Source organism: Pongo pygmaeus, chromosome 22, assembly GCF_028885625.2.
Source record: "Pongo pygmaeus isolate AG05252 chromosome 22, NHGRI_mPonPyg2-v2.0_pri, whole genome shotgun sequence".
NCBI lineage: Eukaryota > Metazoa > Chordata > Mammalia > Primates > Hominidae > Pongo > Pongo pygmaeus.
The window spans coordinates 53183596-53209768 of NC_072395.2; the positions used below are offsets into that span (position 1 = coordinate 53183596).

Below are 26173 nucleotides of genomic sequence, written 5' to 3' on the forward strand. Positions count from 1 at the left end.
CATATGTTTACTGCAGCACTATTCACAACAGCAAAGACTTGGAACCAATCCAAATGCCCATCAATGATAGACTTGATAAAGAAAATGTGGCACATATGCTTCACGGAATACTATGCAGCCATAAAATAGAATGAGTTCATGTCCTCTGCAGGGATATGGATGAAGCTGGAAACCATTATTCTCAGCAAACTAACACATGAAAAGAAAACCAAACACCTCATGTTCTCACTCATAAGTGGGAGTTGAACAATGAGAACACATGGACGTAGGGAAGGGAACATCACATACTGGGGCCTGTGAGGGGGTGGGGCAAGGGGAGTGAGAGCATTAGGACAAATACCTAATGCATCCAGGGCTTAAAACCTACATGATAGGTTGATGGGTGCAGCAAACCACCGTGGCACGTTTATACCTATGTAACAAACCTACACGTTCTGCACATGTATCCCAGAACTTAAAGTATAATAATTAAAAAAAAAAAAACCTTAATTCATATGAAAGTTCACAGAAGATTTGGTGCCTTTTTTTTTGAGACAGGGTCTTGCTCTTTTGCCCAGGTTGGAGGGCAGTGACACCATCATAGCTCACTGTGGCCTCGAACTCCCAGGTTCAAGCAATCCTCCCCCCTCAGCCTCCCAAGTAGCTGGGACTACAATACAGGCAGACACCACCACACCCTGCTAGGCCTTTAAAAATTTTTTGTAAAGATAGGGTCTTGCTTTGTTGCTCAGACTGTCTGAAACTCTTGGCCACAATTGATCCTTCCACCTTAGCCTCCCAAAGTGTTGGGATAACAGGCACGAGCCATTGTGCTTGGCCTCAAATGCTTGAGAAAAAATAAATACATCAGTATAAGAGTGGTTGATTCTGAAAAATAATTAATGAAAGCTATTTACTAGTTTACTTATTGGATTTTAAAGCATGAGAATTTTGGATTAGGGAATCTGAATTTTTTGTCAAAAATTCAAACAGTAAAAAAGTAAATGCCTTCAGAGAGATTACGGACTTTCTAATGTTTTCTAAACATAAAATAATGTATCCTTCGTTTTTATGCAAATGGACTTTACTAATTACTGAGCACCTGTACTGTGACAAATACTGGGCGAGGAGCTATGGCTAAAAAGATCATGACTCCCATCTCTTTTTCTTCTTCCCTCTCTCCCTCCTGCTCAGTCTTAACTCTGGGGAATTCCAGGTACCATGTTGTGAGCTGCTCTGTGGAGAGGCTCCCATGGGAAGGAACTGGGGGGTGGTCTTCAGTCCACAGTCTGAGAAACTAAAGCTTATCAACCATCACAGGAGTGAGCTTGGGAGAAGACCCTCCCACAGGTAAGCTTTGAAATGACTGCATCCCAGCCAACCCCTTGGCTGCAGTGTTGGGAAGACCGTGAACCAGAGGTCTCAGCTAAGCCACACATGCATTCCAGACTTACAGAAATGGGAAGCTATTAAATGTATACTATCTTAAACCATTAAATTGGGGTAATTTGTTACAAAGCAATAGATTCCTAACGTGTAAAATTAGATAAGTTACATAATATTTCAGCTTCTTAACTTGTAAAATGGAAATAGTAATAGAACCTTCATTATAGGATGGTAGAAGCACTAAAGTTCTTGAACTATGTATTGGTATGGCTCATAGTAAGCAAACAACCTTGTTGTGCTTTTTAACATTCTGTTTTTAATTATTTAATAATTTTAAGATTATATGGCTGTCTTTCCCATTCCACAAGAATAGGGACCATGTTGCAACGAACGTCTCCAGTCATCAATCAGTCCATCAGTAGGGAGAAATATATAGTGGTAGGCAATCCGTATACCTAATTCAGGGAGAAGAATTTTGGACCAAAGGTGATACATATTGAAATCTTAAAATATATTACTGTATTTACAATAAACGGCCTTAAAAATGTACTAATGTTATCTCCTTCAGTGCTAGCTGAGGGTTAATTTTTTCCTCATACATGTATGCTATTAATCTTTTAAATCTGCATCAATACTATACATCACTATTTTAATTTGCACATTTTGGCGGATTTTTTTGTATTTTTGTTTGTTTTTGTTTATAATTTTGAGCATCATGAATGTATTGGCCATCTGTATTTGTTCTTTAGTAAACAGCCCATTTATCCCTTACCCATTTTTCTACCGGGCTTTTGTCTTTTTCTTCATTTTCCAAAGCACTTTGGGTTATAAGGAAGTGTTTCTATGTAATTATTTTACAAAACTCTTTTTATGTTCTTGTTGCTTTAATCAGAAGAGGATGGTGAATATTATCAGCTACTTTTAAATCATATGTTGAGATAATCATGTTTTTTCTCCTATAAAATTAGACTGCATTTTTAAAGAATTTGGTTTTTATAAATAATCAGATTACTTCTTGTGGATATTGTGTTCATTAGTGTGAGGATAATAGATTTATTGGAAGTTAAAATTAAGGAAAAAGCCTTCAACTTTTATTTAAGTGCTTAAATTTGTAAAACACTTTGAAAATCAGTAAAGGCTATTAATGTTGTTCTCAAAGTTGACTGCAAATTGAGAGTAGATTTAGTCCAATACACACAACCTGAAAACTCAACCAAATATAGGATTGAAAAAATATAACCATAAGATAGGTAATCTAAAAATTTCAAATTATATAAAATTGTATTTAAGAAACTGAGAATCAAATAAAATGCTGGTATGGTTTGAAAAATTTACATGAATATCCATGTCAACAACACATTTTTTTCCTTTTCTTAAATAATCTTCACCAGAAACATGCTTGTAATAGTTGAAACATTTATATTAAAGAATCACAACATAAAATTAACTACAATGCTAAGTTGTCTCAATTAAATAGCAGAAAAGGATGATCTGTTAATTCCTATCTAGACTGAGGTAAGCTTCTTTATTACTAAAAGGTCCTAATGAAGATAGAAATAAAGTTTCACATGCATTTAAGAAAACATTACATCTTTTCTTCATCAGAAAAATGAACCTAAGTTGAAGGGTTATTGCATCTAAAGATCTAATTGTGGTTACTAAACGGAATAATAGTGAACACACTGCCAACTGATTCATCTACTATGAGGACTACAGTTCCAAGAGTTAGCATTTGTTTAATTTGAGGGAAGTAGACTTCACCAGGGTTTGACAGAATTATCTATCAGTCATCTACTTTAGATTCATCTTTATTCTAAAGAGTAAAATTTAACCCACAGCATCAATATGTAAAATCCTGTAATCTTCTTAGCACAAGGTAAGCACTTTAGGTAATTAGCTAGAAGATACAATGCGGCAACCAGCAGTCATTAATTAAAACACTGTCAATTTTCTGTGGCTAGCAGGGGTCAAGTGGGGACAATTTCAATGCTCCGTTACATGAAAATAAAATGTTAAAGCATTATGTAAGGCACATACTGAATTGCTAGATATATTAATACTGGGTCACCTTTCTTACTTATTGCAAGTATATGCCTAGCTGTGTTCACAGGGACTGAGAGTATGGGGACAGTGGAAAAAGAATGGCTGATTGTCACCAAATGAGCCCACTTTGAAGGCAGCAGCAAATAAGAAAACTGTTTCATTTTTTTTCCTTCACTGTTAAGTCTTTGCTGGTCTGTAGAGAGGGCACTTGGCTAAGAGTCAAAAGGGTTAGGTTCTCATGCTCTCTGAAACTACCCATGCCTTACAGCAAGTGGCTTATTTCCTCTGCATCCTTAATTTCATCATATATGAATAAGGAGAATAATCCATTTACATATGATGTAGGATTGTTGTGCACATAAAGTGAAACAAGATTGTATGAATGTGGGTAAAATGCCTGCATGCGAGGAGAGCTTGGTCAATGAGCTCATCCAGAGAGGTCCCCTTGTAGGGTGAAATAAGACTGAAGAGTTGCAGGACCATGGAAAGGAGGTCTCCTTAGCCTCACCAATGGTTTGCACAACAATGGTCAGGCGGTAAGCTGTTTTCTTCTCACCAAGGAATCAAACATAATCCCTTTCATCCTTATGGAGAGAGTGGTGTTTTCTTCAAGAATGCATTTGTTTTTCTTCTTCAGGAAGGGGGGGATCCTTTCTGAGAATAGTTGGGGGATTGCAGGAAGGCATTGGGTAAAAAGATAGAGGTCGCAATGGAAAGAGAAGAGAAAAAGCAAGAATAGCAACAGCAGTTGCACCTAAATAAGGTTTAGTAGCTGAAACACAATGCTTATTCAGTAAAGGAGTGCTGAAGAGTTCTGTTACAAAGAAGAATCCAGAAGTGGACAGAGGTACAGTCCTGAGACACTACTGGCTTGGTTCCAGGCTAGAGAGCTATTTCCAATCCCTGAGAAAGAAGCTTCCACCACTGTGCAGGTAATATTTATAACACTGAAAGTTGTGTCAGATGCTGTATGTTGATCTTTAGCACTACCACTTTCCCTCTAAACTCCGCCCTAAATTGCAGGGCTTGAAAGCCTGAAAACTACATTCCCTGGCTCCTTTGTTACTAGATTCTGGTTTACATTTTACCAGTGAGAGGCACTTAAAAACAATTTTGAAGGTGCAAGGGTGGAAAAGCCATTATTTTGCTTTAGAAGCAGCAAATTGATGCATGGGTCAACCCCAAACATCAGGTTTATGGCTGCCTGTGGGAGAACTACAAATCACTGCTTGAGCACTAGAAGCAGCTGTTAGCAGTGATGGGAGAAGCATCTCATAGTTCCTACTGCACTTCTCAAGTGCTTAAAGGGCCACTCAGTTTGTCCATGCTTCAAAAGATTTTGCATGCCCATGATTGCCTTTATTAAATCCCTTCTTGATAACACACCACACCATGCCCTAACTGAGACACCATCCAGGTTACTTCTTTTGTAAATTTGCACATAATTGTGTCCACTGTGCAATCCAGTTATCTTTCCTTAATACCTTCATTTCTATGTTGAAGAACGCTATCCAATGAAAACAATGGAAATTTCATGGTCTAGATTAGTGTCTAATCAGGATTTGTTACAACTTGCTAGTCCACTAGCACTTCAACATCTAATTCTGTAACTAATACGTAATTATGTAACTAATACATAAGAATCCTTTTTTTATCAGCCAGAGGGAATTGGCCCTTCACTCACTTATCAGATAATTGATCCATGAACTGAACACAATTCAGCATTCGTCAAGGGGTCATGTGATATTGGAAGTGGTTGAGGTGGCTCAATTATGCAGATTCCACCAGTGCTTTGCCTTGCTCCTGGGAGGAGCCCTGCAGCAGTGTCTACCATTCAAGGTCTCCAGCCACCATTTCCCTGGAGCAAGAGCCCCCCAAACATTTGTCTTCAGTGTGGCTGCCTATACCCAGAAGAAGGCTTCTAGAAAGTTTCCTAGGAAATAAATGAGGAGGAAAGATGGAGGAGTGCTGAAAAATAAAGAAAGGAAGAGCAAGATGGGCCCCGGGGTTGACTGTCCTGGTGGCTCCACCAAGGCTCAGGGTAATTACACTTCCTTAGGTGAGGACCCTGCAGAGGTCCTGCAGCAGCTCCCAGGGCCACTGAGATGCCAATTAGGGTAGCACAGAGGACGGCAGAAGGTTTTCTCTCTGCTAAGTTTTTTCCTACCATCAAAGGAAGAAAAAAAAAACAATATGTGGAACACTCTCCTTCTCTGTTCAGCTTACAACTTGTTTTCAAGAACTCATTATGTCCTTGTGAGGCCCCTTGTCTCTTCTTAGGGAACACACAACACACAAGCAGAGCTCCTTTTGTTGTGCATGAGGGATCCATATTGGACTTTGAACTTGGGTTTATTTTTACCATGTGTGCCATAGAGAGATGTTGCCTTCTTCTCCTTTTTGGATTATTTGAATTCTTCCCCATATTAATTCAATATTTGCATTTTATCGCCTAATTGGGAATCAGGGGTACTGGGTGAGAGCCAGGACTTGATAGCCTGGATCAGAGGAGTGCACTGGGGCAGAGCAGGGGATCACTGCTGTTTCAGGAAACCAAGGACATGGAAGAGGTCAAAACCATGGGTGTGGAGGCTTGGGGTGCTCTAAACAACACAGAGCAGGACAAATGGTGAGTCTAGGAGTGGGCATGGTGAGAGCACTGAATGGTGTGCAGATGCACAGGCAGAGGTGGGACAGTGGGATGGCAGCAGCCTCCACCAGGTCAGGCTTGTGGTCAGAAGTTTTATTCTGGTGATCCACACTAAGAGGATTAAGACAGGGCCAGGATTGGAGCTACTGGTCCCAAGGAGATGACCAAGACAAGGGTCAGAGACAATGCAGAGACCCAATTTCCCAGAACAGGGATGCAAAAGAGACACTTGTCTGAGCAAAGCCTGTGGAACTGGCATTCAAGGTCAGAGTGAGTGGCAGCAGGGGCAAAAAAAGAATGAGACGAAATGCCTTGGACGCTGAACCTGGGGGCACTCAGGCACAAGGCTGGGGCAGAGTGAAACATGCAAGGGCACACAGAGCAGGACAAAGGGACCAGAACTTGGGGAGAAGCCTCGGAGGACCTGAAAACTCAGTATCATCTCAACTGGGCCCTATGAACGTGCTCCCCATTGAGCTATTTTAATATAAATCCCCTGCTTTCCCAGAGGAAAAACAAAAGAGAATTTCATTTAAGCAAATTTCTGTCTCTTGATAATTTGCTTCTTTCCAGACTTATCTTTTGAATGTACAACCTGCAGTGTGTTCAGCAGTGTGATCCACAGGTGATCCTCAGTGTGACCTGCAGTGTGATCCACAGTGAGATCTGCAGTGTGATCTGCAGGTGATCTGCAGGTGGATCTGCAGTGTGATCCACAGTATGATCTGCAGGTATCCTCAGTGTGATCTGCAGTGTGATCCGCAGTGTGATCTGCAGGTGATCTGCAGTGTCATCCACAGTACGATCCACAGTGTTATCTCAAGGTGGTCTGCAGCATGATCTGCAGTGTGATCCACAGCGTGATCTGCAGATGACCTGCAGTGTGATCTGCAGTGTGATCCACAGTGTGATCCTTGGTGTGATATACAGTATGATCCACAAGTGATCTGCAGTGTAATCTACAGGTGATCTGCAGTGTAATCTGCAGAGTGATTCACAGTGTGATCCACGGTGTGATCTGCATTGTGATCCACAGGTGGTCTGAGGCGTGATCTGCAGTATGATCTGCAGGTATCTGCAGTGTGATCCACGGTGTGATCCGCAGTGTGATCACAGTGTGATCCGCAGTGTGATCTGCAGTGTGATCCGCAGTGTGATCTGCAGTATGATCTGCAGGTATCTGCAGTGTGATCCACAGTGTGATCACAGTGTGATCTGCAGTGTGATCTGCAGGTGATCTGCAGTGTCATCCACAGTATGATCCACAGTGTGATCTCAAGGTGGTCTGCAGCATGATCTGCAGTGTGATCCACAGTGTGATCTACAGGTGATCTGCAGTGTCTTCTGCAGTGTGATCTGCCGTATGATGTGCAGTGTGATCACAGTGGGATTAACAGGTGATCTGCAGTGTGATCTGCAGTGTGAGCCCTCTCTTGACTGCTGAGGAAGGGACTGACTTGGTCATCTCACCAGAGAGATCTGAAACTGGTGTTGGCAGAAAACCTGCTCTAAAATTAACCTGCTTGAGGGACTTGGGCTTGTCCTTTCCCACATATTTCTCATGGTCTTCTGAGACATAGGCCATAAGGACTACAGAAGGTCCCAGGGATGTCCCCTGGACCTTGGGAGGGAAGTTGTGGGCAGGATCAAGGCAAGCCATTCCAGGGCATGCCCCTAAAGTAGGAGGGGACTCCAGAGAGGGTCACCTGAGCAGTTTGGCCAGTATTGCACAGCATGTGTTTTCCCCTCCATCTTGCATGAAAATGTTCAGTTAACTGTCTGGAGTGCCTAGTTTTATTTCTATGAATCTCTCAACAAAAGAATCAAGTTCCTGTTGCCCCCTGTGATGAGTCTATAACCACAGGGGAGGATTTCTCCAGGGGGGCCGACACTGAGCAGAAGAAGGTGCTTTTAGGGCCCTAGTGGTAACGGACAGCCAGGCCCTCTGGGGGACTGTGCGTGGTGAGTGCAGAAGTGACAGCCTCCAGCAGCTTGTCTGGGGACAGTAGGAGAAGGAGGAGCAAAAGCAAACCTGTGTGTGCACCAAATAGTGGTGGATTCTCTGGAGCCTCCAGGGAAATATGGAGTTGGGGAAACTACAATGAGCAGAAAGGACACAGGAAAAGGGGCCGGGAGAAAGACAGTCTCAAGAGAGACAGGAAGAAATAGAGTCACACTCCCATTGCAGCCCTTTGTATGAGCTACAGAGTGGGGAAAATCTAGAAACTCCTCTAAATTAAGAACAGCATTACCCTTGCTGGGAGAAGACAGAGATGTGGACAGCTACGTAAGGACAAGCTCAACAAAGATTGGCTCTATAAAGCTCTTGACCCCTTTCCACCCAGAAAACCAAGGAGGACAAAAGAAAACCAGATGCTGTAGCTTATAAAAATTCACTACCACTGACAAATGGAAAGAATGCAATAAAATTATTAGTGTTTATAAAAGAAAAACTTGCATACATGAAAGGACTATCCATGGTATTGGCTGGGAAGACTCAATATTCTAATGCATCAGCATTCTTCACGTTAAGCTTTAAATTTATGATCCTCCAAATTTTCCAGATTTTTTTGAAACTTGATAAAGTTATCTTAATATGCATCTAGAAGGAACAAGCAAGCAAAAATCCATGCAGAAAAAGCAAGGACATTTTTGAAAAATAAAAGTCACAAGGGGAGTATTGTCAAAACAGATATTAAAATAGAAAGAGATAAACTTCTAATACGTATGGTGCTGAACAGGCAATTGAGTGTTAACAGAGAGAAGGCTGAAACACAGACTCTAGTATTCACATTTTCCCCTTAGACAATAAGGTATCGCAAATGAAAAAGTTTGGGCTCTTCAATAAATGGTTTTAGGACAAATGGCTAACCATGTAAGTTCATGATAATGGCAATAATGATATTAATAATAGCTAATACGTATTGACTAACGGCTATGTGCCAGAAGCCATAATAAATGCTTTCTATGAGTCATCTTACTAAATCATCACATTTATCCCCTTATTTTATCTGTTTCAGCTGCAAGGATGCTGTGGTTCCTATAGGGTAGGTAATTTACATGCAGTCACACAACCAGACAGGGTTGTATTGTGGCTGGGGTTTGAACTTATAGCCCAGTCTCCTAACTGATGATTTCTACTTCTCCTCCTAGATTCCTGCTTTACTTATTTTACTAAAACCGAGTTCAAATTTAATGAACCTTTGTATATAAACAATAGACCTTCATATTTGAAGATGGAGGCATAAACCAGCATGTCTTCTTCTCTTCCTGGGAACAACGTGAACGCAAATGGGAGAGAGAAGCCTAGAAAAGTGTAACCTCTATTTCCTATGAAATGAGAAAATAGCTAAACTTCCAACTACAGAATGGGTAAATGGGCAACCAACAGGGTAATTGAGCAGAAGAGCATGCAGGAAGATGAGGGAATCAGGGCCACTGCTGTGAACTTCAGAAGTCCCAGCAGAGTGGGTCACAGGTGAGAGCAAAGCCTCCATCAGTGAAAACAGTGTGTACAGGTGGGTGTGGGTGGCACTTCCCCAGGCCTGATGTGGCTTAGAATTTTAGAAGTAGGGTTAGCTGAGGAATCAGGCATTTGTACAAAACAATCTTTTTCTGGGGACACGGATTTTCTTCAAATGTAAGTACAGTAGTTCCCCCTCATCCACATTTTCACTTTCCATGGTTTAAGCTACCTGAGGTCAATTACAGTCTTAAAATAGGGGAGTATAGCCTCATAAGATATTTTGAGAGAGAGAGAGCACATTCAACATAGCTTTTATTACAGTATATTGTAATAATAATTTTATTCTAGTACTCATAATTTTTGTTAATCTCTTACTGTGCCTGATTTATAAATTCAACTTTATCAGGGGTATGCATGTGTAGGAAAGCTCATAGTATATGTAGGGTTTGGTGCTCCCCAAGGTTCAGTCATCCCCTGGGGGTCTTGGGGCTACTGTATGCAAAAGGAAGCCAAGACCTAGCAAAGATACAATAAGCAAAATAGAAGAAAAAAACAGAACAAGAAACCAGGTATCATGACTTAGATGAAGACTGTAAATAAAACAGTCACTTGCCTATAAAGCCATGGCTGAAGAAGGGTAAACTGTGAGCTGGCAGAGCTGGAGAGAAAGAAGGAGAAAAAATATAAACTCACAGCAGTGAAGGCAGAACCAGAGTGGGCACAAAGAAGAACAGACCTTGCTGGGGAAAAGACACGGAGAACAGAAATGGAAAAATATCGAACAAATTAAAATGGAAATCAATGAGTTAAAAAACCAGAGAGAAAATGACAGCTACAGAGACTAGGTGGCAATCCTATGGAACCACAATCAGAGACCCTGAAGAAGAAAATGAAAGCAGGGAAGAGAACACTTAGAGATACAATTCATGGGAAAAATATTTTTAAAAATAACCTGAATCTACATATTAAATAGATGCACCACATCTATGGGAAAATTCCTAAATGGAAAACACAAATTATAGACCAAAAAAAATTTACCAGACTTCAGGACAGGTGCGGTGGCTCACGTCTGTAATCCCAGCACTTTGGGAGACCGAGGTGGATGGATCATGAGGTCAGAAGTTCGAGACCAGTCTGGCCAATATGGTGAAACCCCATCTCTACTAAAAATACAAAAATCAGCTGGGCATGGCAGTGCATGGCTATAGTCCCAGCTGCTTGGGAGGCTGAGGCAGAAGAATCTCTTGAACCCAGAGGTGGAGGTTGCAGCGAGCCAAGATCGTGCCACTGCACTCCAGCCTGGGTGACAGAGCAAGACTCCATCACAAAAATAAAAAAAGAAAAAAAAAATTACCAGACTTCAAAGTCAGCTCTTTGGTGCACAAAACCAAAAAGATTAAGTTCCTTCTACAGGGAAATCAGGCGGTCTGTGCTCCTTCCAAGGAGATAGTGTGAGCCGCCAATATCTGTCCTTTGGGTGTAAAAAGGCAAGGAACAAACCATTGCAAACCAGAAAGAGGTTGGAATATTCTTCACTACGTCCAAATAACTAGTACTGAGCACAAAATCAATCTAACACCGAACTGGCAATTGCAAAAGTTGGGCATATGGCTGCAGAACAGAACATAGAGGGTCTAAGCTCTGACAATGTAGAAAATATTCATCAAAATGTAGGATATTTAGAAAATTTATCATTGCTTATCCTGGAAATTGACAGTTGTATCTGCAAAGAGAGGAGCCCAAAACCCTGATCTTATCCCAGCCCCAGGTCTGCCCTCCTAGAGTCGTCTTGTCTGTCACCGGCACTTCCACTCTCCTCACTGCCTGGGGTTCTCCCCTTTCGGTCACACCCATAGTAAATCCATCACTCAAAGACATTCAGAATCCAACTATTTGTCCCTCCTCCACTGCCGTCACCCTGGTCCCGGCCACATCCCAGCCAAGGCCTCGGAACAGCTCTCCAGCTGAAATTCCTGTCCTCCACAGTCTGCTTTCAAAACAGCATGCCAGTGTGATGCTTTTAAAGCACGAGGCAGATCACACCATCTCTCTCCAATTACCCAGCTAGCCTCCTAGCTTCTGGCTTCAGCACAGCAGCAGCTGAAGAGACCGCATCACTATCACAACTCTCATGCTCACCATACCCACTCCCCACTTGGGCAGAGCCAGGTCCTTGCAATGACTGATGGGGACTCAGTGCAGGAGTCTTCTCTCCCAGGACTTCCTTTCACTAACTCTGCCACAGCTGTAATGTCCTCCTTGGTGTTTCTGGATCATTCCAGGCATCACCCTCCCGGCCTCGCCCCCCACTCCCAACTTGGGAACTAGCTGGCCCCTCACCTTCCGCTCTCCCTCGGAGGACAGGAGCACAGGACTCATCTGTCTTCAAGTCTTTCCTCAGACTTTCCCTACTCCTGGGGTATGCTGGCAATGCTATTTTAAATGCAAACTACTCCCCATTGTTCTCCAGCATCACCCCCCAGGCACGCTCTGACTCTTATTTTTGGACATTCCCACGACCAAGTTTCCCTGGAGGTCAGAGACTCTATGGACAGCCAGAGAGAGCAAAGGAGGCCCAGGCCAGCCCCCAGGCTGATGCATCATCTATTCTCTCGCATTTGCAGTCCCTCTTTGCTTCTCAGCAGGTAACAAGGAGATGGCCTTGGTCCTCAGGACAACCACTGAAACTATTTTCCCTCCAGTATAAGTGACATACATGCAAGAGAATGGCATTAAGCTGTGGGCTTCTGGGAGTACAGATGAGACCGACCTCAGAATGAAGCCCTGATTTTTTTTAAAAAAAAATCTCTTTTAGGCAAGAGGCCTCATTTGTTCATGTAAATAAATAAATCAAAAAAGAGAACTGAATGTCTTAGACTTTGTGTATCTAGACCCAAGGTCAAAAATGTAATGACTTTTTTTTTTTTTAGCAAAGATTGTTTCATTTCTACAATAGCTACCTTTAAACTGCAGTGATTTACCCTGGAATTCTGCCTCTCCTGAATTAAACTGTTGCATCTCTCAAGGAAACAAGCTGAATCCGTTTTGTTTATACAGTTTTGTCATTTATGAGGGAGCTGCACTTCAGCTCTTAGTGATCATTTCAATGAAAGAAAACATGTTCCATAAGCAAGGCTAAATTGTTCTTAAGAAATAGATTTACTGCTTGCATAATTAAAATAACAATATACAGTGTTTCTCTATCAGATTGGAAAATGTCAAAAAAAAAAGCCTAATATCCAGTATTATTTTGGTTATAAGAGACAGACACTCCTGCAAACTCAGGTAAGTTGTGTAAATGAATAAAATGCTGGCAAATTGTCAATACATATTGAAAGTTATAAAAATTATTTACTCCTTGAGCCAGCAACTCTACTTATAGAAATTTATCCCCAGGGATAAATGAACACATATACAAAGATAAATGTGGTAGAAGTCATTATGATATTTTTCTTTTCTTTTTTTTTTTCTTTGAGATGGAGTCTCGCTCTGTTGCACAGGCTGGAGTGCAGTGGCGCTATCTCGGCTCACTGTAAGCTCCGCCTCCCGGGTTCATGCCATTCTCACCTCCTAAGTAGCTGGGACTACAGGTGCCCGCCACCATGCTTGGCTAATTTTTTTGCATTTTTAGTAAAGACAGAGTTTCACCGTGTTAGCCAGGATGGTCTCGATCTCCTGACATCATGATCCGCCTGCCTTGGCCTCCCAAAGTGCTGGGATTACAGGCGTGAGCCACTGCACCTGGCCCCTTATGATATTTTTCTAAGAGAAAAACTGGCAAAACCCAAAAATATGACATTCAACAATAGTGTTGGAGATATCCAGCTGCCAAGTATCCAACACCCCCTCTGACTTAGGAAAATAACACACATGTCCATGATAGCTTACAGACCCTTTATAGCCAGGGGCGACCTGGCCAGCGATCCAGAGAGATGCTGGCAAAATTGATCTGTGATGCACTTCTGGAAAGGACCTTAAAGGGAGGTGACTCATGTGGGAGGGGCAGCCATCTCCCTTTGCTCTTCTTCCCACAGGGAAATGTGAAAGGAAGTTGACGCTATAGCTTGGTGGCCATCGTTTGAGGATGAAGAATGCTGTTAGGAGAGGCAGAACTCTTCCTAACACATCAGGAGTTTGGGTGCCTGATGACTTAGCCAAGCCAACAAACTAGTCCTGAGCTGTTGACATCCAGAGTCCTCTTATGAGAAAAATAAACCCTTGTGAATTTAAGTGGCTGAACTCAATCTTAACTAAAGTAATTAGATAAATGTAATTATTGATGTACTACAATAAACATTACACAGACATTAAAAAGTCACGGAGTTCAAGGCCAGCCTGGCCAACATGGTGAAACCTCATCTCTACTAAAAATACAAAAAAATTAGCCAGGCGTGGTGGTGCACACCTGTTATCCCAGCTACTACTTGGAAGGCTGAGGCAGAAGAATTGCTTGAACCCAGGAGGCAGAGGTTGCAGTGAGCTGAGATTTCACCACTGCACTCCAGCTTGGGCGACAGAGCAAGACTCTGTCTCCAGAAAAAAAAAAAAAAAAAAAAAGTCATATTAAGCACCATATTTGTTGTTATGTATGTAAGACATACATAGTATATTGTTGACTGAAGAAAGAAGATTATAAGCCAGCAACAATCATCAAAATTTTAAAAATGTATAATGTGTATCTATGGGTATACAATTGCTTGGGGACAGGACTGAGAGTCTAGAGACAAAAAATGTTTGCAGAAGTTATCTTTGGTCATCTTTGAGTGATGTTATTTGGGGGGGAATTTAACTTTTTTAAAAATTGCAATTTCTAATTTTTTTCTTTGATGACTTGATATTGCATATGAAATTTAAAGACAAAAAAGCTACTACTACAACCTAATTTTTAAGCTAGAGGTAAGAAGGGATAAAATGTCAGTAACATCCAAGACAGACAAAGCTTTATTTAATCTACGTAGAAACACTTCCAAATAAATAAGACATAGAGATAGGTGTGCAAGTAACATGAATAAGAAATTTCCCAAAGGAGAAGTAGAGGTGGTCTGTTAACATAAGATAAAACATTTTAAACAACACGAACAATCTAAGTATGAAAATTAAAATGAGAGGGCATTTTCAACCATCAGGTTGTAAAGACTATTTAAAAAAAAAAATGTTACCTAGTTGGTGAGGATGCTGGGCCACATTTACCCACCCGTACTGTTGGTGGCCTAAGTGCCCTTGGGCAGTACAGAGTAAGAGCCTTGTATATGGCTGGTGCCTTTTCACTTCACTTACACATATGCACATTGAATTAACATACAGGAGTGTTCATTTGCTGCAGTGTTTCTGAGAGTGAAAACTGTAAACACCCTCAGGGAGAGAGAGAACACCTGCATAATGACAAGCATTAAAAATAATGTCGAAGAAGGCAAATGTCATGGAAAATGTCCATAATATCAAATATGTACCTCGATAGAAACTAAATTAAATTTATGATGTTTATCTGTTTCCAAGTAATAATGCACAATGGAGCTTCAAATACGGCAGGAAATAAAAAGTCATGGGGGCAGAGACTCCAAATAACAGGCTTTTATTTTTGAAGAAGTCCTTTGCACATGGACAGTGGATGTGGTATGTGGTGTGTGACAGGGGAGTTGCTTCAGGGACTTTTAAAAATTTAGTTGTTTTCCCAATCAGACAGTGTCTAGCACCCTTCCCCACTTCTTTACCTTCCTTCTCAAAAGAGAGATGCCAGGAGGGTTGCAACAAATGTACCATTTGTTTTTCCTTTGGTCATTGTTGCTTCCATAATGAGAAAATGCAACATGCTATTTTAAAAAAGAAACATCTAGAGTATAAATGATGATTAAGTCAACACAAAAACAAATACCTCACAATAATTAAACCTAGATACTAGGTCTTAGGTTATTGGGGAAAAAAAAAGGTCATGATTGACTGATTATTTGATCTCACCAGTACATATCTGGCCCTCAACTAATATAGTACTGAATTCAAGTGTCTAAATGAGAAAAGAAAGAGAACTTCCAATATGTTTGCAAGTACCGTTAAGGAAGCGTTCTGAAGAAGCCACCCTAATGAACAGAAATTGTTTTTCCAAAGTCTAACATGATTCCACCCTTAGTTTCCATGTCATACATTTCTACTTACGTAATGTCTACAATGTCACCTAAAACCCAGGAGCTACTGTTCTGCATTAGAAGAGGAAACATGATTAGGGGTGCAAGCGGGGAACATGAGACAATCGCAATAGGATATTAGGTGTGTTTGTTTTTAAAAAGAGCATGCCAAGGAGATGACGTGTAATGTGTACATTCTAAGGTAATAAGGGGAATGAAACAATCAATATTATCTTTAACTTTCTAAACCCACTCATCTATCTAAATACTGGGGAAATAATTTTCCAGCTATGAGTAGTTCTGACAATTTAAACTCACATCTCTTCATGTACTAGTGTGCAGTGATCTCTAAGCAGACCATGGTTATGTAATACAGGTGGGCAAGGTAGGGCTTCCTAGGTGCTGAAACAATCTACACGAAAGCCTTCCATCCCTTTTTGGCCTTTCCAAGGGCATGTTATGTAGAACAGACACATTGTGGGTCTGAATAGAAACACTTAGGTGGATGACTAGGAATGTCTATGAGAGAATGATAGGCTTGGCGGAAACAGAGATACATATCTACTTGCAAGAAACTTCTCTGGAAATCTAGAAATGCTTATCTAATCCTTTAGAACATAGCAAATGTTTGACAGGTAACAAGTAGATCAAGTAACTCCATACCTTTAGAGAATTTCCACACGATGGTAGGTACAGGGTAACCCTCAGCAGAACAATTGAGGATGACTGCTTTGCCATAAATCCCGTCCTGGTCCCGTGGCTGAACCACAAACTTGGGAGGAACTGAAAAGAGAGAAATGCCACCAGTAATTAAGACTAGACCAGAAACTGAGTAAAGGTATGATTCTAAGAAACTGAATCATTTTAATGAACATTAAAATATGAAGACTGTTTCATATACATGGGACAATAAAAACACTATTGGCAGTTTGGGACAAATTAAGGGAGTAATTTTAGTGCTGAAAAATTTTCTGATTCATATCAATGAGCTTTTGTCACAGGTAAAAGCCCTTTGAACTAGGGAAAACTGGCCTCGAGGGAGGAAGTTTGACTAAATCAAAGGAATGGAACATTTTGCTTTTGATTGTGTTGTCAAAAATATACAGAAATTCCCTCAATGGAAAATTGAATCAGAATCACCATTTAAAGAACAGATCAGGCTGGGCGCGGTGGCTCACGCCTGTAATCCCAACACTTTGGGAGGCCGAGGCAGGCAGATTACCTGAGGTCCGGAGTTTGAGACCAGTCTGACCAACACGGAGAAACCCCATCTCTACTAAAAATACAAAATTAGCTGGGCGTGGTGGCGCATGCCTGTAATCCTAGCTACTCAGGAGGCTGAGGCTGGAGAATTGCTTGGACCCAGGAAGCGGAGGTTGCAGTGAACTGAGATAGCACCATTGCACTCCAGCCTGGGCAACAAGAGTGAAACTCCATCTCAAAAAAAAAAAGTAGATCAAATATATATTTGTGCCTCAAATACTAATTATCAAATATAAGTATTCATCTTGGATGTGAACTGGTCAAAGCATTCGATGTTGATTTTTCCTCTACCAGGAGATAAAGTGAGAAATAATAGGCACCTCCTAAAGGCAATCGAGAATACAATGTGGGACTGAACTTTCCCCAAAATTCTGGTAAGAACACATAGTCCGTTATGCCAGATGTCAGCACCATGGCGGGCCAAAGGGGGACTATGGAGACTAGTTGCAGTGAGGTACCATAAAGGTTTTCTAGTGTGCCTATAAAAAAACAAGATATTAAGTGACTGCTTATCTGGTGAATGTTGTGAGGTGCTGTAAAGGACCATCCCTACCTAAAACATAAACGTGACTTCACTTAAAACATATCTCCCCAAAGAAAGCATATTATTTGAGATAAGCCATTAGGATTTTAATATGTACCACATCTCTTAGAAAAGGTAGCATCTGAAGGTATTCTAATCCCTGAATCTTTCCCAGCAGATCAGCGATTCATTACAAGGTAGACTTTCAATGAGGCAGTCATAAACTATGTGACAAGAGATGAATTATCTACACCATATAGTAGATACTTGGAAATTCCTGGTAAGGCTAATCTCATCAGCCTTGCAAGATCCAGAATTCTTAATTTTGAGACATAAATGTGAGCCTATGTGTTACAGGTAGATAGGAACTCAGCTGCCACATATGATAGACTGAGAAGATGTTTAGGGCCTAAGTTAGCAAGGGGCTTAGAAGCTTGTTACAATGATCTGAGCCACGGTGATGATCACTTTGGCCATAAAATAACCAAGGAGGAAGGGAAAATGTCAAGACACAAGAAGCAGCCAGAGACGGAATTCACCGCAGTGTTTCTGGAGAAAACATTGCTTTTAATTTTCTAGCTTTACTTTCTGTAGAAAGATTTACACATGAAGAAGCACCAGAAAATAATGACTACCAGCATAAAGCCAAGTGTTAAACACACTGGCTTGGTGTCCAGCTCTGCTATTTCCTGTTGGGCAATTTTGTGCAAACTATAAAATGGCTCTTGGTCTCAATTTTCTTATCTGAAAATTGGAGATGATTATGGAACTCATTTTAAGGATTGTTAAGATGATTGAATAAATTAGGATTAGAAAAGTTCTCAGAACTGTGGAGATATTAAGTTCTGTAAGAGTGCTGATTAGTAAATGCAGATATGTTTAGCTTTTACTTTTTTTTTTTCTTGAGATGGAGTCTCACTCTGTTGCCTAGGCTGGAGTGCAGTGGCGTGATCTCTGCTCACTGCAACTTCCGCCTCCCAGGTTCAAGCAATTCTCTGCCTCAGCCTCCTGAGTAGCTGGGATTACAGGCACCCGCCACCACGCCCGGCTAATTTTTTTGTATTTTTAATAGAGATGGGGTTTTACCATCTTGGCCAGGCTGGTCTTGAACGCCTGATCTCGTGATCCACCCGCCTCAGCCTCCCAAAGTGCTGGGATTACAGGCATGAGCCACTGTGCACGGCCTGACATATTCTTAATGAGCAAAGTTCCCAACTTGCAAATGAAATAAATAATTTACACAGCCAATGGGTGTCTGAGATATTGCTTAAGTGATAAGCAATGTTACTTCATGTAGATGGTATTTGGAGACAAAATGTATTTAAGAAAATGAAAATATATTTAAAATAGGATAATAAGGAATGACTATCTCTAGGTGAGGAAATTATCTCTAAGAAATATGGTAGAGATTATTTAGAGCTAAGTTTTCTAGTAAAAGTGACCGATCAACTCAAGAGCGGGTGACAAAGTTGAAGACACCATGCCAAAATTATTCTCCCCAGGGTGGAAGAGAAATCTGCAGCCATCCACATTCTGTGCTCCATTTGGTTCAAGTTCTGCCAAGAGCGAGAAATTGCTCATCAATGGACAGGGTAGAAAATCTCTTGCATTCCCTCTGGAAGCATGTCTAATCATAATTGATCCATTACCCCTCCCCTCAGTTTGGTTCTAATCCAATGAAATGTTCCTTAAAATCTCATCAAAGAAGTTTATATGAGAAACAACCATAGAGATACTGTAAGTATAAGGTAGTTACAGATAAAAATGGTCCCTAAATTAGTAGAATAATTACCCCATATCATTGAAAACTGTTTCTGACCCTGGTAGGAGTAGCCAGGGGATTTCCCATGTACACCTCTTTGCTCACAGATTGGAATTCTCTCTTCAGATACCCCAGTGATTTACAGTCACATGAAGACATAAGAAAGAAGCTTCTGCAGTAAGTGAACTTCTTAATTTTTATAGGAAAGAGAATAATTAATAGCTCAGTTGTTTGGTCCTTGGCTGATATACCATGCAACTTGAGACCACCTTGAGGAAAATGCTGTATTTTACTAAGTGCATGAATAAGCCAAATCATATACATTTCCTTTAAATTTTGACAGAAGACTGTCATGAATTTAAATATTCAATCCCTAAGTGATTTCTTATCGTATACCAGTGAATATGTAGGTCCCTTTCATGAAAGTGAACTTGTGAGTTACCATAAGAACTCTAAGACTGGGAACATCCGTGTACTTACATCAAGAAGACCTGAGGCCACACCCCTCAGATCCGACACCTTAAGAACATGCTTGGGTAGAGTTCTGCCTGGCAAAATTAGAGGTGATGGATTCCTGGGAAAAGTTGTAATAAGTTTCTAAACAAATTTCTTTGCCTGCCCAGAGCCTAACGTGAAGACAACAGGCATATGGTCCCTTGGGGGTTGTCATCACTTTGAGACAGCTGCATCACCAGCTAAGATGAAAATTTCAGGGCAGGGGAGTGTCTGAATGAGGACCCAGTGTTTAACATGTAACTAATGACATCATTCTCATATGCTCTAAGCACTGGGAATGACCATTATCCCTAGGGACAACATAGTTCCCAATTTTTTAAAGTAAGCAGCAGTTTATTTTTTAAAAAGTGGAGACATTTTTTAAAGAAACTATTAATATTTCACCTAGATACTTTTTTTTTTTTTTTTACAAAATGGCAGCCTAAGAAATTGTCCTAAAAGAATCAGGAGCCCCCCCAAGGAGTCACTTAGTAATGAAAGTGAGCATTTCCTGAGTACTCACTGGGTTTCAGGTACTCCTAGTTCCATCCTTTGGCCCCTCCCAGAATTGCCCTCAAGACAATTCTTATTTTGCTTGCTTATTAAAGAGAGGATCCCCCACTGCGGCCCTCTCCTGCTTCTCAGGGTGTTGTCTTCAATCTTCTCCACATCTTACTCAACAAACCTCCTGAGCTATTTCACCCACTCCCATCAAGATGATTGCCTTTATCTTCCTTTGGTGTGTAGATCACCATATCCTTCCATCATTAGCTTATATCACAGGTACCTCTAACTCAAGTTTCCAAAATGGTACCTGTTCCTGTCCACCATCCATTAAAGTCCTCAAAAAAGAAAAATAGAATTTCCTTTCATATCCTCTTCTTTCATTTCTTTTTATCAGGTGCTGATGATTATTTCTTGAAAATGTATCCTCAAATTCTCTTCATCTCCACTGCCACACCCCAGTCACAGTGAGTAGTCTGGTTATGTGGAAAAGGGGCACAGCTCCTCTGTTCACCTGGCTTCAACACCTCTGGGCAGACAGCTCCACCTCCACACACTTTGCCAGGACACTGCACTAAGGGGATGGGGCCCTCTCTTTGCTGTCTCAGGCCTTCTCAGAAGTCATGAGCCTTTACCCACCTTACTGGTGCAACCCTGACATGTGAAAAACAATTGTCCATCACTGAGGGACAGGAGTCAGGGTATAAATTCTCTGCCTCTGCCTCACTTTCCTCCGATCCAGTGGGGCAATTATGAGGCCTGCTCTATGCCTGCACTTCTCAAACATTAGAGGGCATCAGAATCACCTGAAGAGCTGATTAAACCACACATTGTTAAACCTTGTCCCCAGTGATTCTGACTCAGTAGGTCTGGGGTGGAATCCAAGATTTTGCCTTTCTAATGAACTCCCAGGTGATGCTGAGGCTGCTGGTACAGAGACCACACTTCAAGAACCACTGTTCTACGTGATTCCTTAGAGGGCTCTCAGTAGGAATGAGCTCCAGTTGCCCATAGCAGCAACCAGCTCATTAAAGCAACTTTTATTGATTTTTTTCTCCCTTTCTAATCTCATTCTTTCCATTCTGGGATCCAGGAATGATATCCCAAATAAATAACCTGCCAGCCAATTCTGTACCTCACACTCTACTTTCAAGGGAACCCAACCTAGGACAAGGGCCATATTGTCTCTTATTTAGATTTCTCAGCCCCCTAACTGGTCTACCTACCACCAACTGTCCCACTTGAATTCATTCTTCACACAGGGACCTAAAGGATCTAAGACACAAATTGGATGATGTGACTTCCTTGCTTAAAAGCATCCCATATTCCCATGGCCCTTTGGTATAATCCAGACTCTTGGGATATTTTAAAGGATTTTTATGACTTGAGCCCTTGGTCTCCAGTTGCATTCTGTGACATTCTCCTCTTGCAGGCTTTGCCCCAGCCATTCTAAAACCCCATCTATTATCCAGTCCCCAAGACCATTCTTGCTGCTGGGTCTTCACACAGGCTTCTTCATGTCTTTGTTTAATAAGTTCCCACTCACCATTTGCATCTTAGCTTAGCACTCACTTAGTCAGGCACATTTTTTTCTGATGCTGTGGAGAAGATTAAGTGCTTATCTGAGCCCTTAATTCCTTACCATAGCCTTTATTACACTCGTTTGGTATTGCTATTTAATAGTCTGTCTCCCATACTAGGCTGTGCATTCTATGAGAACAAGAACCACTCCTTTCTCACAGGCCATGGCATGCCCAGTGCATAGCACAGATCTGGAGTACAGAAAGCACTCTGCAACTATGTGTTGAAAGGACACATGAATAAATGAATGTTATTACTTCAGTTTTATACACTAGGGAAATGGAGCATGGCTAAGTTAATAACTCAGATCAGGATGACCCCCAAAGCCCGAGGTATTTGAGAAGAGTGAACCCAATGGAAGTGCCATCTGAGGGACAGCAGAAGACAGCCTCATAGGAGGACTCTGGCCAACAAGATACAGAGCCTGAGATGGAAGGATGTGAAGCTTTTGGGACTGTTGCCGTTTGGGCCAAAACTTATGACAGAACAAAAAGACCACCAGTACTCTATATTGTCTGGGTGTATAATTCCCCAAAGTTGTTGGTTTCCTTTTTTAAAGATGATATTTTGATTTCCTTTTATTAGTATAACACATTATTTGGTATATTGTGGTGAGCCTGCTTGCCAATATAGTTGGTTTTCCAATAGAGCATGATATGGTTTGGTGGTGTCCCCACTCAAATCTCATCTTGAATTGCAGGTCCCACAATTCCCACATATTGTGGGAGGGATCCAGTGGGAGGTAATTTAACCATGGGGGGGGCGGATCTTTCCCATGCTGTTCTTGTCATAGTGAATGAGTCTCATGAGATCTGATGATTTTATAAAGGGGATTTCCCCTGCACAAGCTCTCTCTTGCCTGCCACCATGTAAGATGTGCCTTTCACCTCCCAGCCACGTGGAACTCTGAGTCCAATAATCCTCTTTTTCATTATAAATTAGCCAGTCTTGGGTATGTCTTTATCAGCAGCATAAAAATGGACTAATACAGAGCGGTTTTTCTGGTGGGGAGGAGGAGTAATTAAAGAGATGAATAGGTTCAACTACATAATTATATCACATCTCCAAGACACAATATGGCTAACCTTGCCAAACACTTCTCTGAATCATAATTACATGCACATAACCAGCACTCCTGTCTCCCCAAAAAGAACAATTTGATATATATTCCAAAATACCAAAATCTTGTCATGGGATCCACATAGGCTGCGAGTACCTGAAGTTTCAAATAGGTTTCTTTGAGGAAGTTTACTCCTGGTGTTGCCTAAAATGAAGGTTGTTTAAAATACAGAGGTCTTTGGCTTGATCTACTTATTTTGTGTGTGTTGGTGGGGGGTGGATTACTTCTGCTGTTTTATTTTTAAAGAAATAATACTATGGTTATAATAAGACAGGCATTTTTCTAGTTTTAAATGTAGTCCAGCATTTTATGTTTGGAAGCCATGGCTTCTAAGTTGCTATATATTTCCAAAGAATGAATTTAGGTTTCCCTAGCTGTAAACCTGGGCAGAAATTCAGTTTTAATGAAAGCCATTTGGTGGAGGTGGGAGGGGGTGCATGGATAAACACCACCATTCTCTACTCGGTGACATTTAGTTGAGATGGGACTTGGCCAAAGTCTAGGTAAGATTTAATTTACGACACTGAAAATTAAACCTATTGCTTTCCCATCATTCTGAGAATAGATGGCCTGGCCCCTGCTTATATTTCTGCCTTACACTTTCTGTCCTCTTTTACTGAACAGGAGGCACCTTGGGCCTCTTGCTGGGCTGTGAACACACAAAACTCACTGCACACTCAGTCTTCAGACTTGTTGGTCTCTCTGCTTGGAACTCGCTTCCTACAATTCCCTGGGACGTACGCCTTCACTTCAGTCAAGTCTCTGCCCAAAGATCTCTCCAGAAAGCCTTCCCCTGCCCAGCCTACCTAAATTACTATTTTCATCCCCATCTTTCTCAATCCACGTACAACATGTTCATTTTTCATAGTCCTTGTAGATAACTGACATTGTTTGTTCATTATCTCTACCCTTCACTAGAATTTGAACCTTAATGGGCAGAGACTTGGTGTCTTTATTTTAATCACCATAGTATCCTCGGCACTCAGAACAGCACCTATTATAAAACAGATATTTAAGAAATATTTTGTGTAAGAATGAATGAATGAATGAAGTAAAATCATAGCATGAGAATTCTATCAAAAATTGGATCAATAGATGGCAATAAAATAGCAACCTTCTATGATTTTCATTTTTCCTGTCAACTGACAGTCAACTATTTTAGCCAATGTGCTTGTTTCTCTGTGTGGCAGTTCACCATTAAAAGCCAGAAACCATGGACCCATCAGAAGATATAAAAAAGTGTGAGAAAATGGCCCTTCTTTGGAATCACAGATAGGAACTGTCGTGTTGGTGCTTTCCTGTGAGTGGTCTAGAGACCACAACAGGAAGCAAAGGGCAGGAGTGCTCTGTCATGAAGCCTAATGCTTTATTTCTAATACCTTAATCCATGCCAAGGTCACTCCACTGAGCAGGATATCAGGGAAACCATCAGTCCACTGTCATAAGAGCTATGAGATTTGGCTCTTATTGCCTCATACATAACAGCTAAGAGATTTTTGCTTTTGGGGTGTTGTTTTTGTTTTCTTATATTTTCCTCAAGACAACAGCTAATTTATTTTAGATCAAGTCTTTACAAATCTTCCCAGTAACCCAGGCTATCAAACAATGTGCTAAGTTTTACAATGACCCCAGGTCAAACTTTTCTTGTGCAGTTCCTCACATTACTCAGCCTTCATAGAAGAGAGTTAGGGCCTTGCCCTGTATCAAGCTTGAACTTAAGGGAATGTGGTGGCTGGTTTGGTTTTCTCTATCCATACTATTTAAACGTTCTCCATATTAGCAACGAGGATATTTCACTTTACCATTTGTGTGTTCACTGGAGTAGCATTTTTCATTGCCTTCAAGAACTTTTCTTTTGTGTTTACAATGTGGCAAACAGTTTGGCATAGGAAGCCCAGCTTCCAGCCTCTCTTGGCTTTCAAACGCCTTCCTCACTGAATGCAATCATTTCTAGCTTTTGATTTAAAGTGAGAGATGTGCAATGACTCTTCCTTTCACTCAAACACTGGAGACTGTTGTGGGGCCATTCATTGGCCTACTGTCAATATTGTTATGTCTTAGGAAGTAGGGAAGCTGAGAAATGGTCAATATTGTTGTCTTAGGAAATAGGGAAGCTGAGAAATGGAGACTGGGAAATGGTTGGTTGGTAGAGTGGTCAGAACACACACAACATTTATCGATTAAGTTTGCCATCTCATATGGCTACTGAACAATTATAATAGTAACATTATAATAGTAACACCAGAGATTACTGATTACCAATCACCATAACAAACATAATGATAAAGTTTGAAATGTTGCAAGAATTACCAAAATGTGACATACAGACACGAAGTGAGCACACACTGTTGGAAAAAATGGTCCCCATAGACTTGCTCGATACAGGACTGCCACAAACCTTCAACTTGTAAAAAATGCGATACCTGGGAAGCACAATAAAGCAAAGTGTGGCCGGGCATGGTGGCTCACTCCTGTAATCTCAGCACTTTGGGAGGCCAAGTGGGGTGCATCACCTGAGGCCAGGAATTCGAGACCAGCCTGGCCAACATGGTGAAACCTTGTCTCTACTAAAAATAAAAAAATTAGCTTGGCATGGTGGCACATGCCTGTAATCCAAGCTACTCAGGAAGCTGGGGCAGGAGAATGGCATGAACCTGGGAGGTAGAGGTTGCAGTGAGTGGAGATTGGCCCATTGTACTCCAGCCTGGGTGACAGAGCAAGATCCCATCTCAAAAAAAAAAAAAAAAAAAAAAAAAAAAAAGGAAGAAAAGTGCAATAAAATCAGGTGTGCCTGTGTTTATTGAATGCAGTACATTGTGGATACGCTATGCTGTTGAGGGTCTGGATTTTGTTGTCTTCCTTTTTAGTGTCAAATGTTGTTCATGCACACAATTAACTTACTAGTGGAGAAGTTTTATCTTGTCAAGAATCTTCTTAGGCTCTTTTAGGGCTGGTCTAGAGTAACCCTTATTCTGGGGATAGATTAGTCCTACTCCTAGGGTGTGGCATTTCTGAGATTTCAGCTGAATTCCCCTATTCTGGCTAGTTAGAACTCCAGCATTCCCAAGCGATGTGCAACTTCTGCTAGCACCCTGTGCATGTGAAGAACAGTATTCAGCTGAAACTGCAAAGGAGCCCTGTACAGATTTCTAGAGATCTCTCTTTGAATAGCTCACTAATCTCCAGTAGCTTGTCCCTCAATACCCAGTAATCATCTCAGTATCTTTCAATTTCTCTCTCTGTTTTCTCCACCTGCCAAGATCACTGTGATCTATTTGGGCT

General features: G+C 41.1%; 1 protein-coding gene across 1 annotated transcript in view; it reads right to left on the reverse strand.

Moving 5' to 3' along the window:
* DSCAM (DS cell adhesion molecule) overlaps nucleotides 1-26173 on the reverse strand; it is an 828718-nt gene that overhangs the window by 258953 nt on the left and 543592 nt on the right. The window contains exon 10 of the mRNA XM_054468799.2: nucleotides 16307-16426. Coding sequence (XP_054324774.1) covers nucleotides 16307-16426 — 120 coding nt within the window. The remainder of the gene's footprint in view (nucleotides 1-16306; nucleotides 16427-26173) is intronic.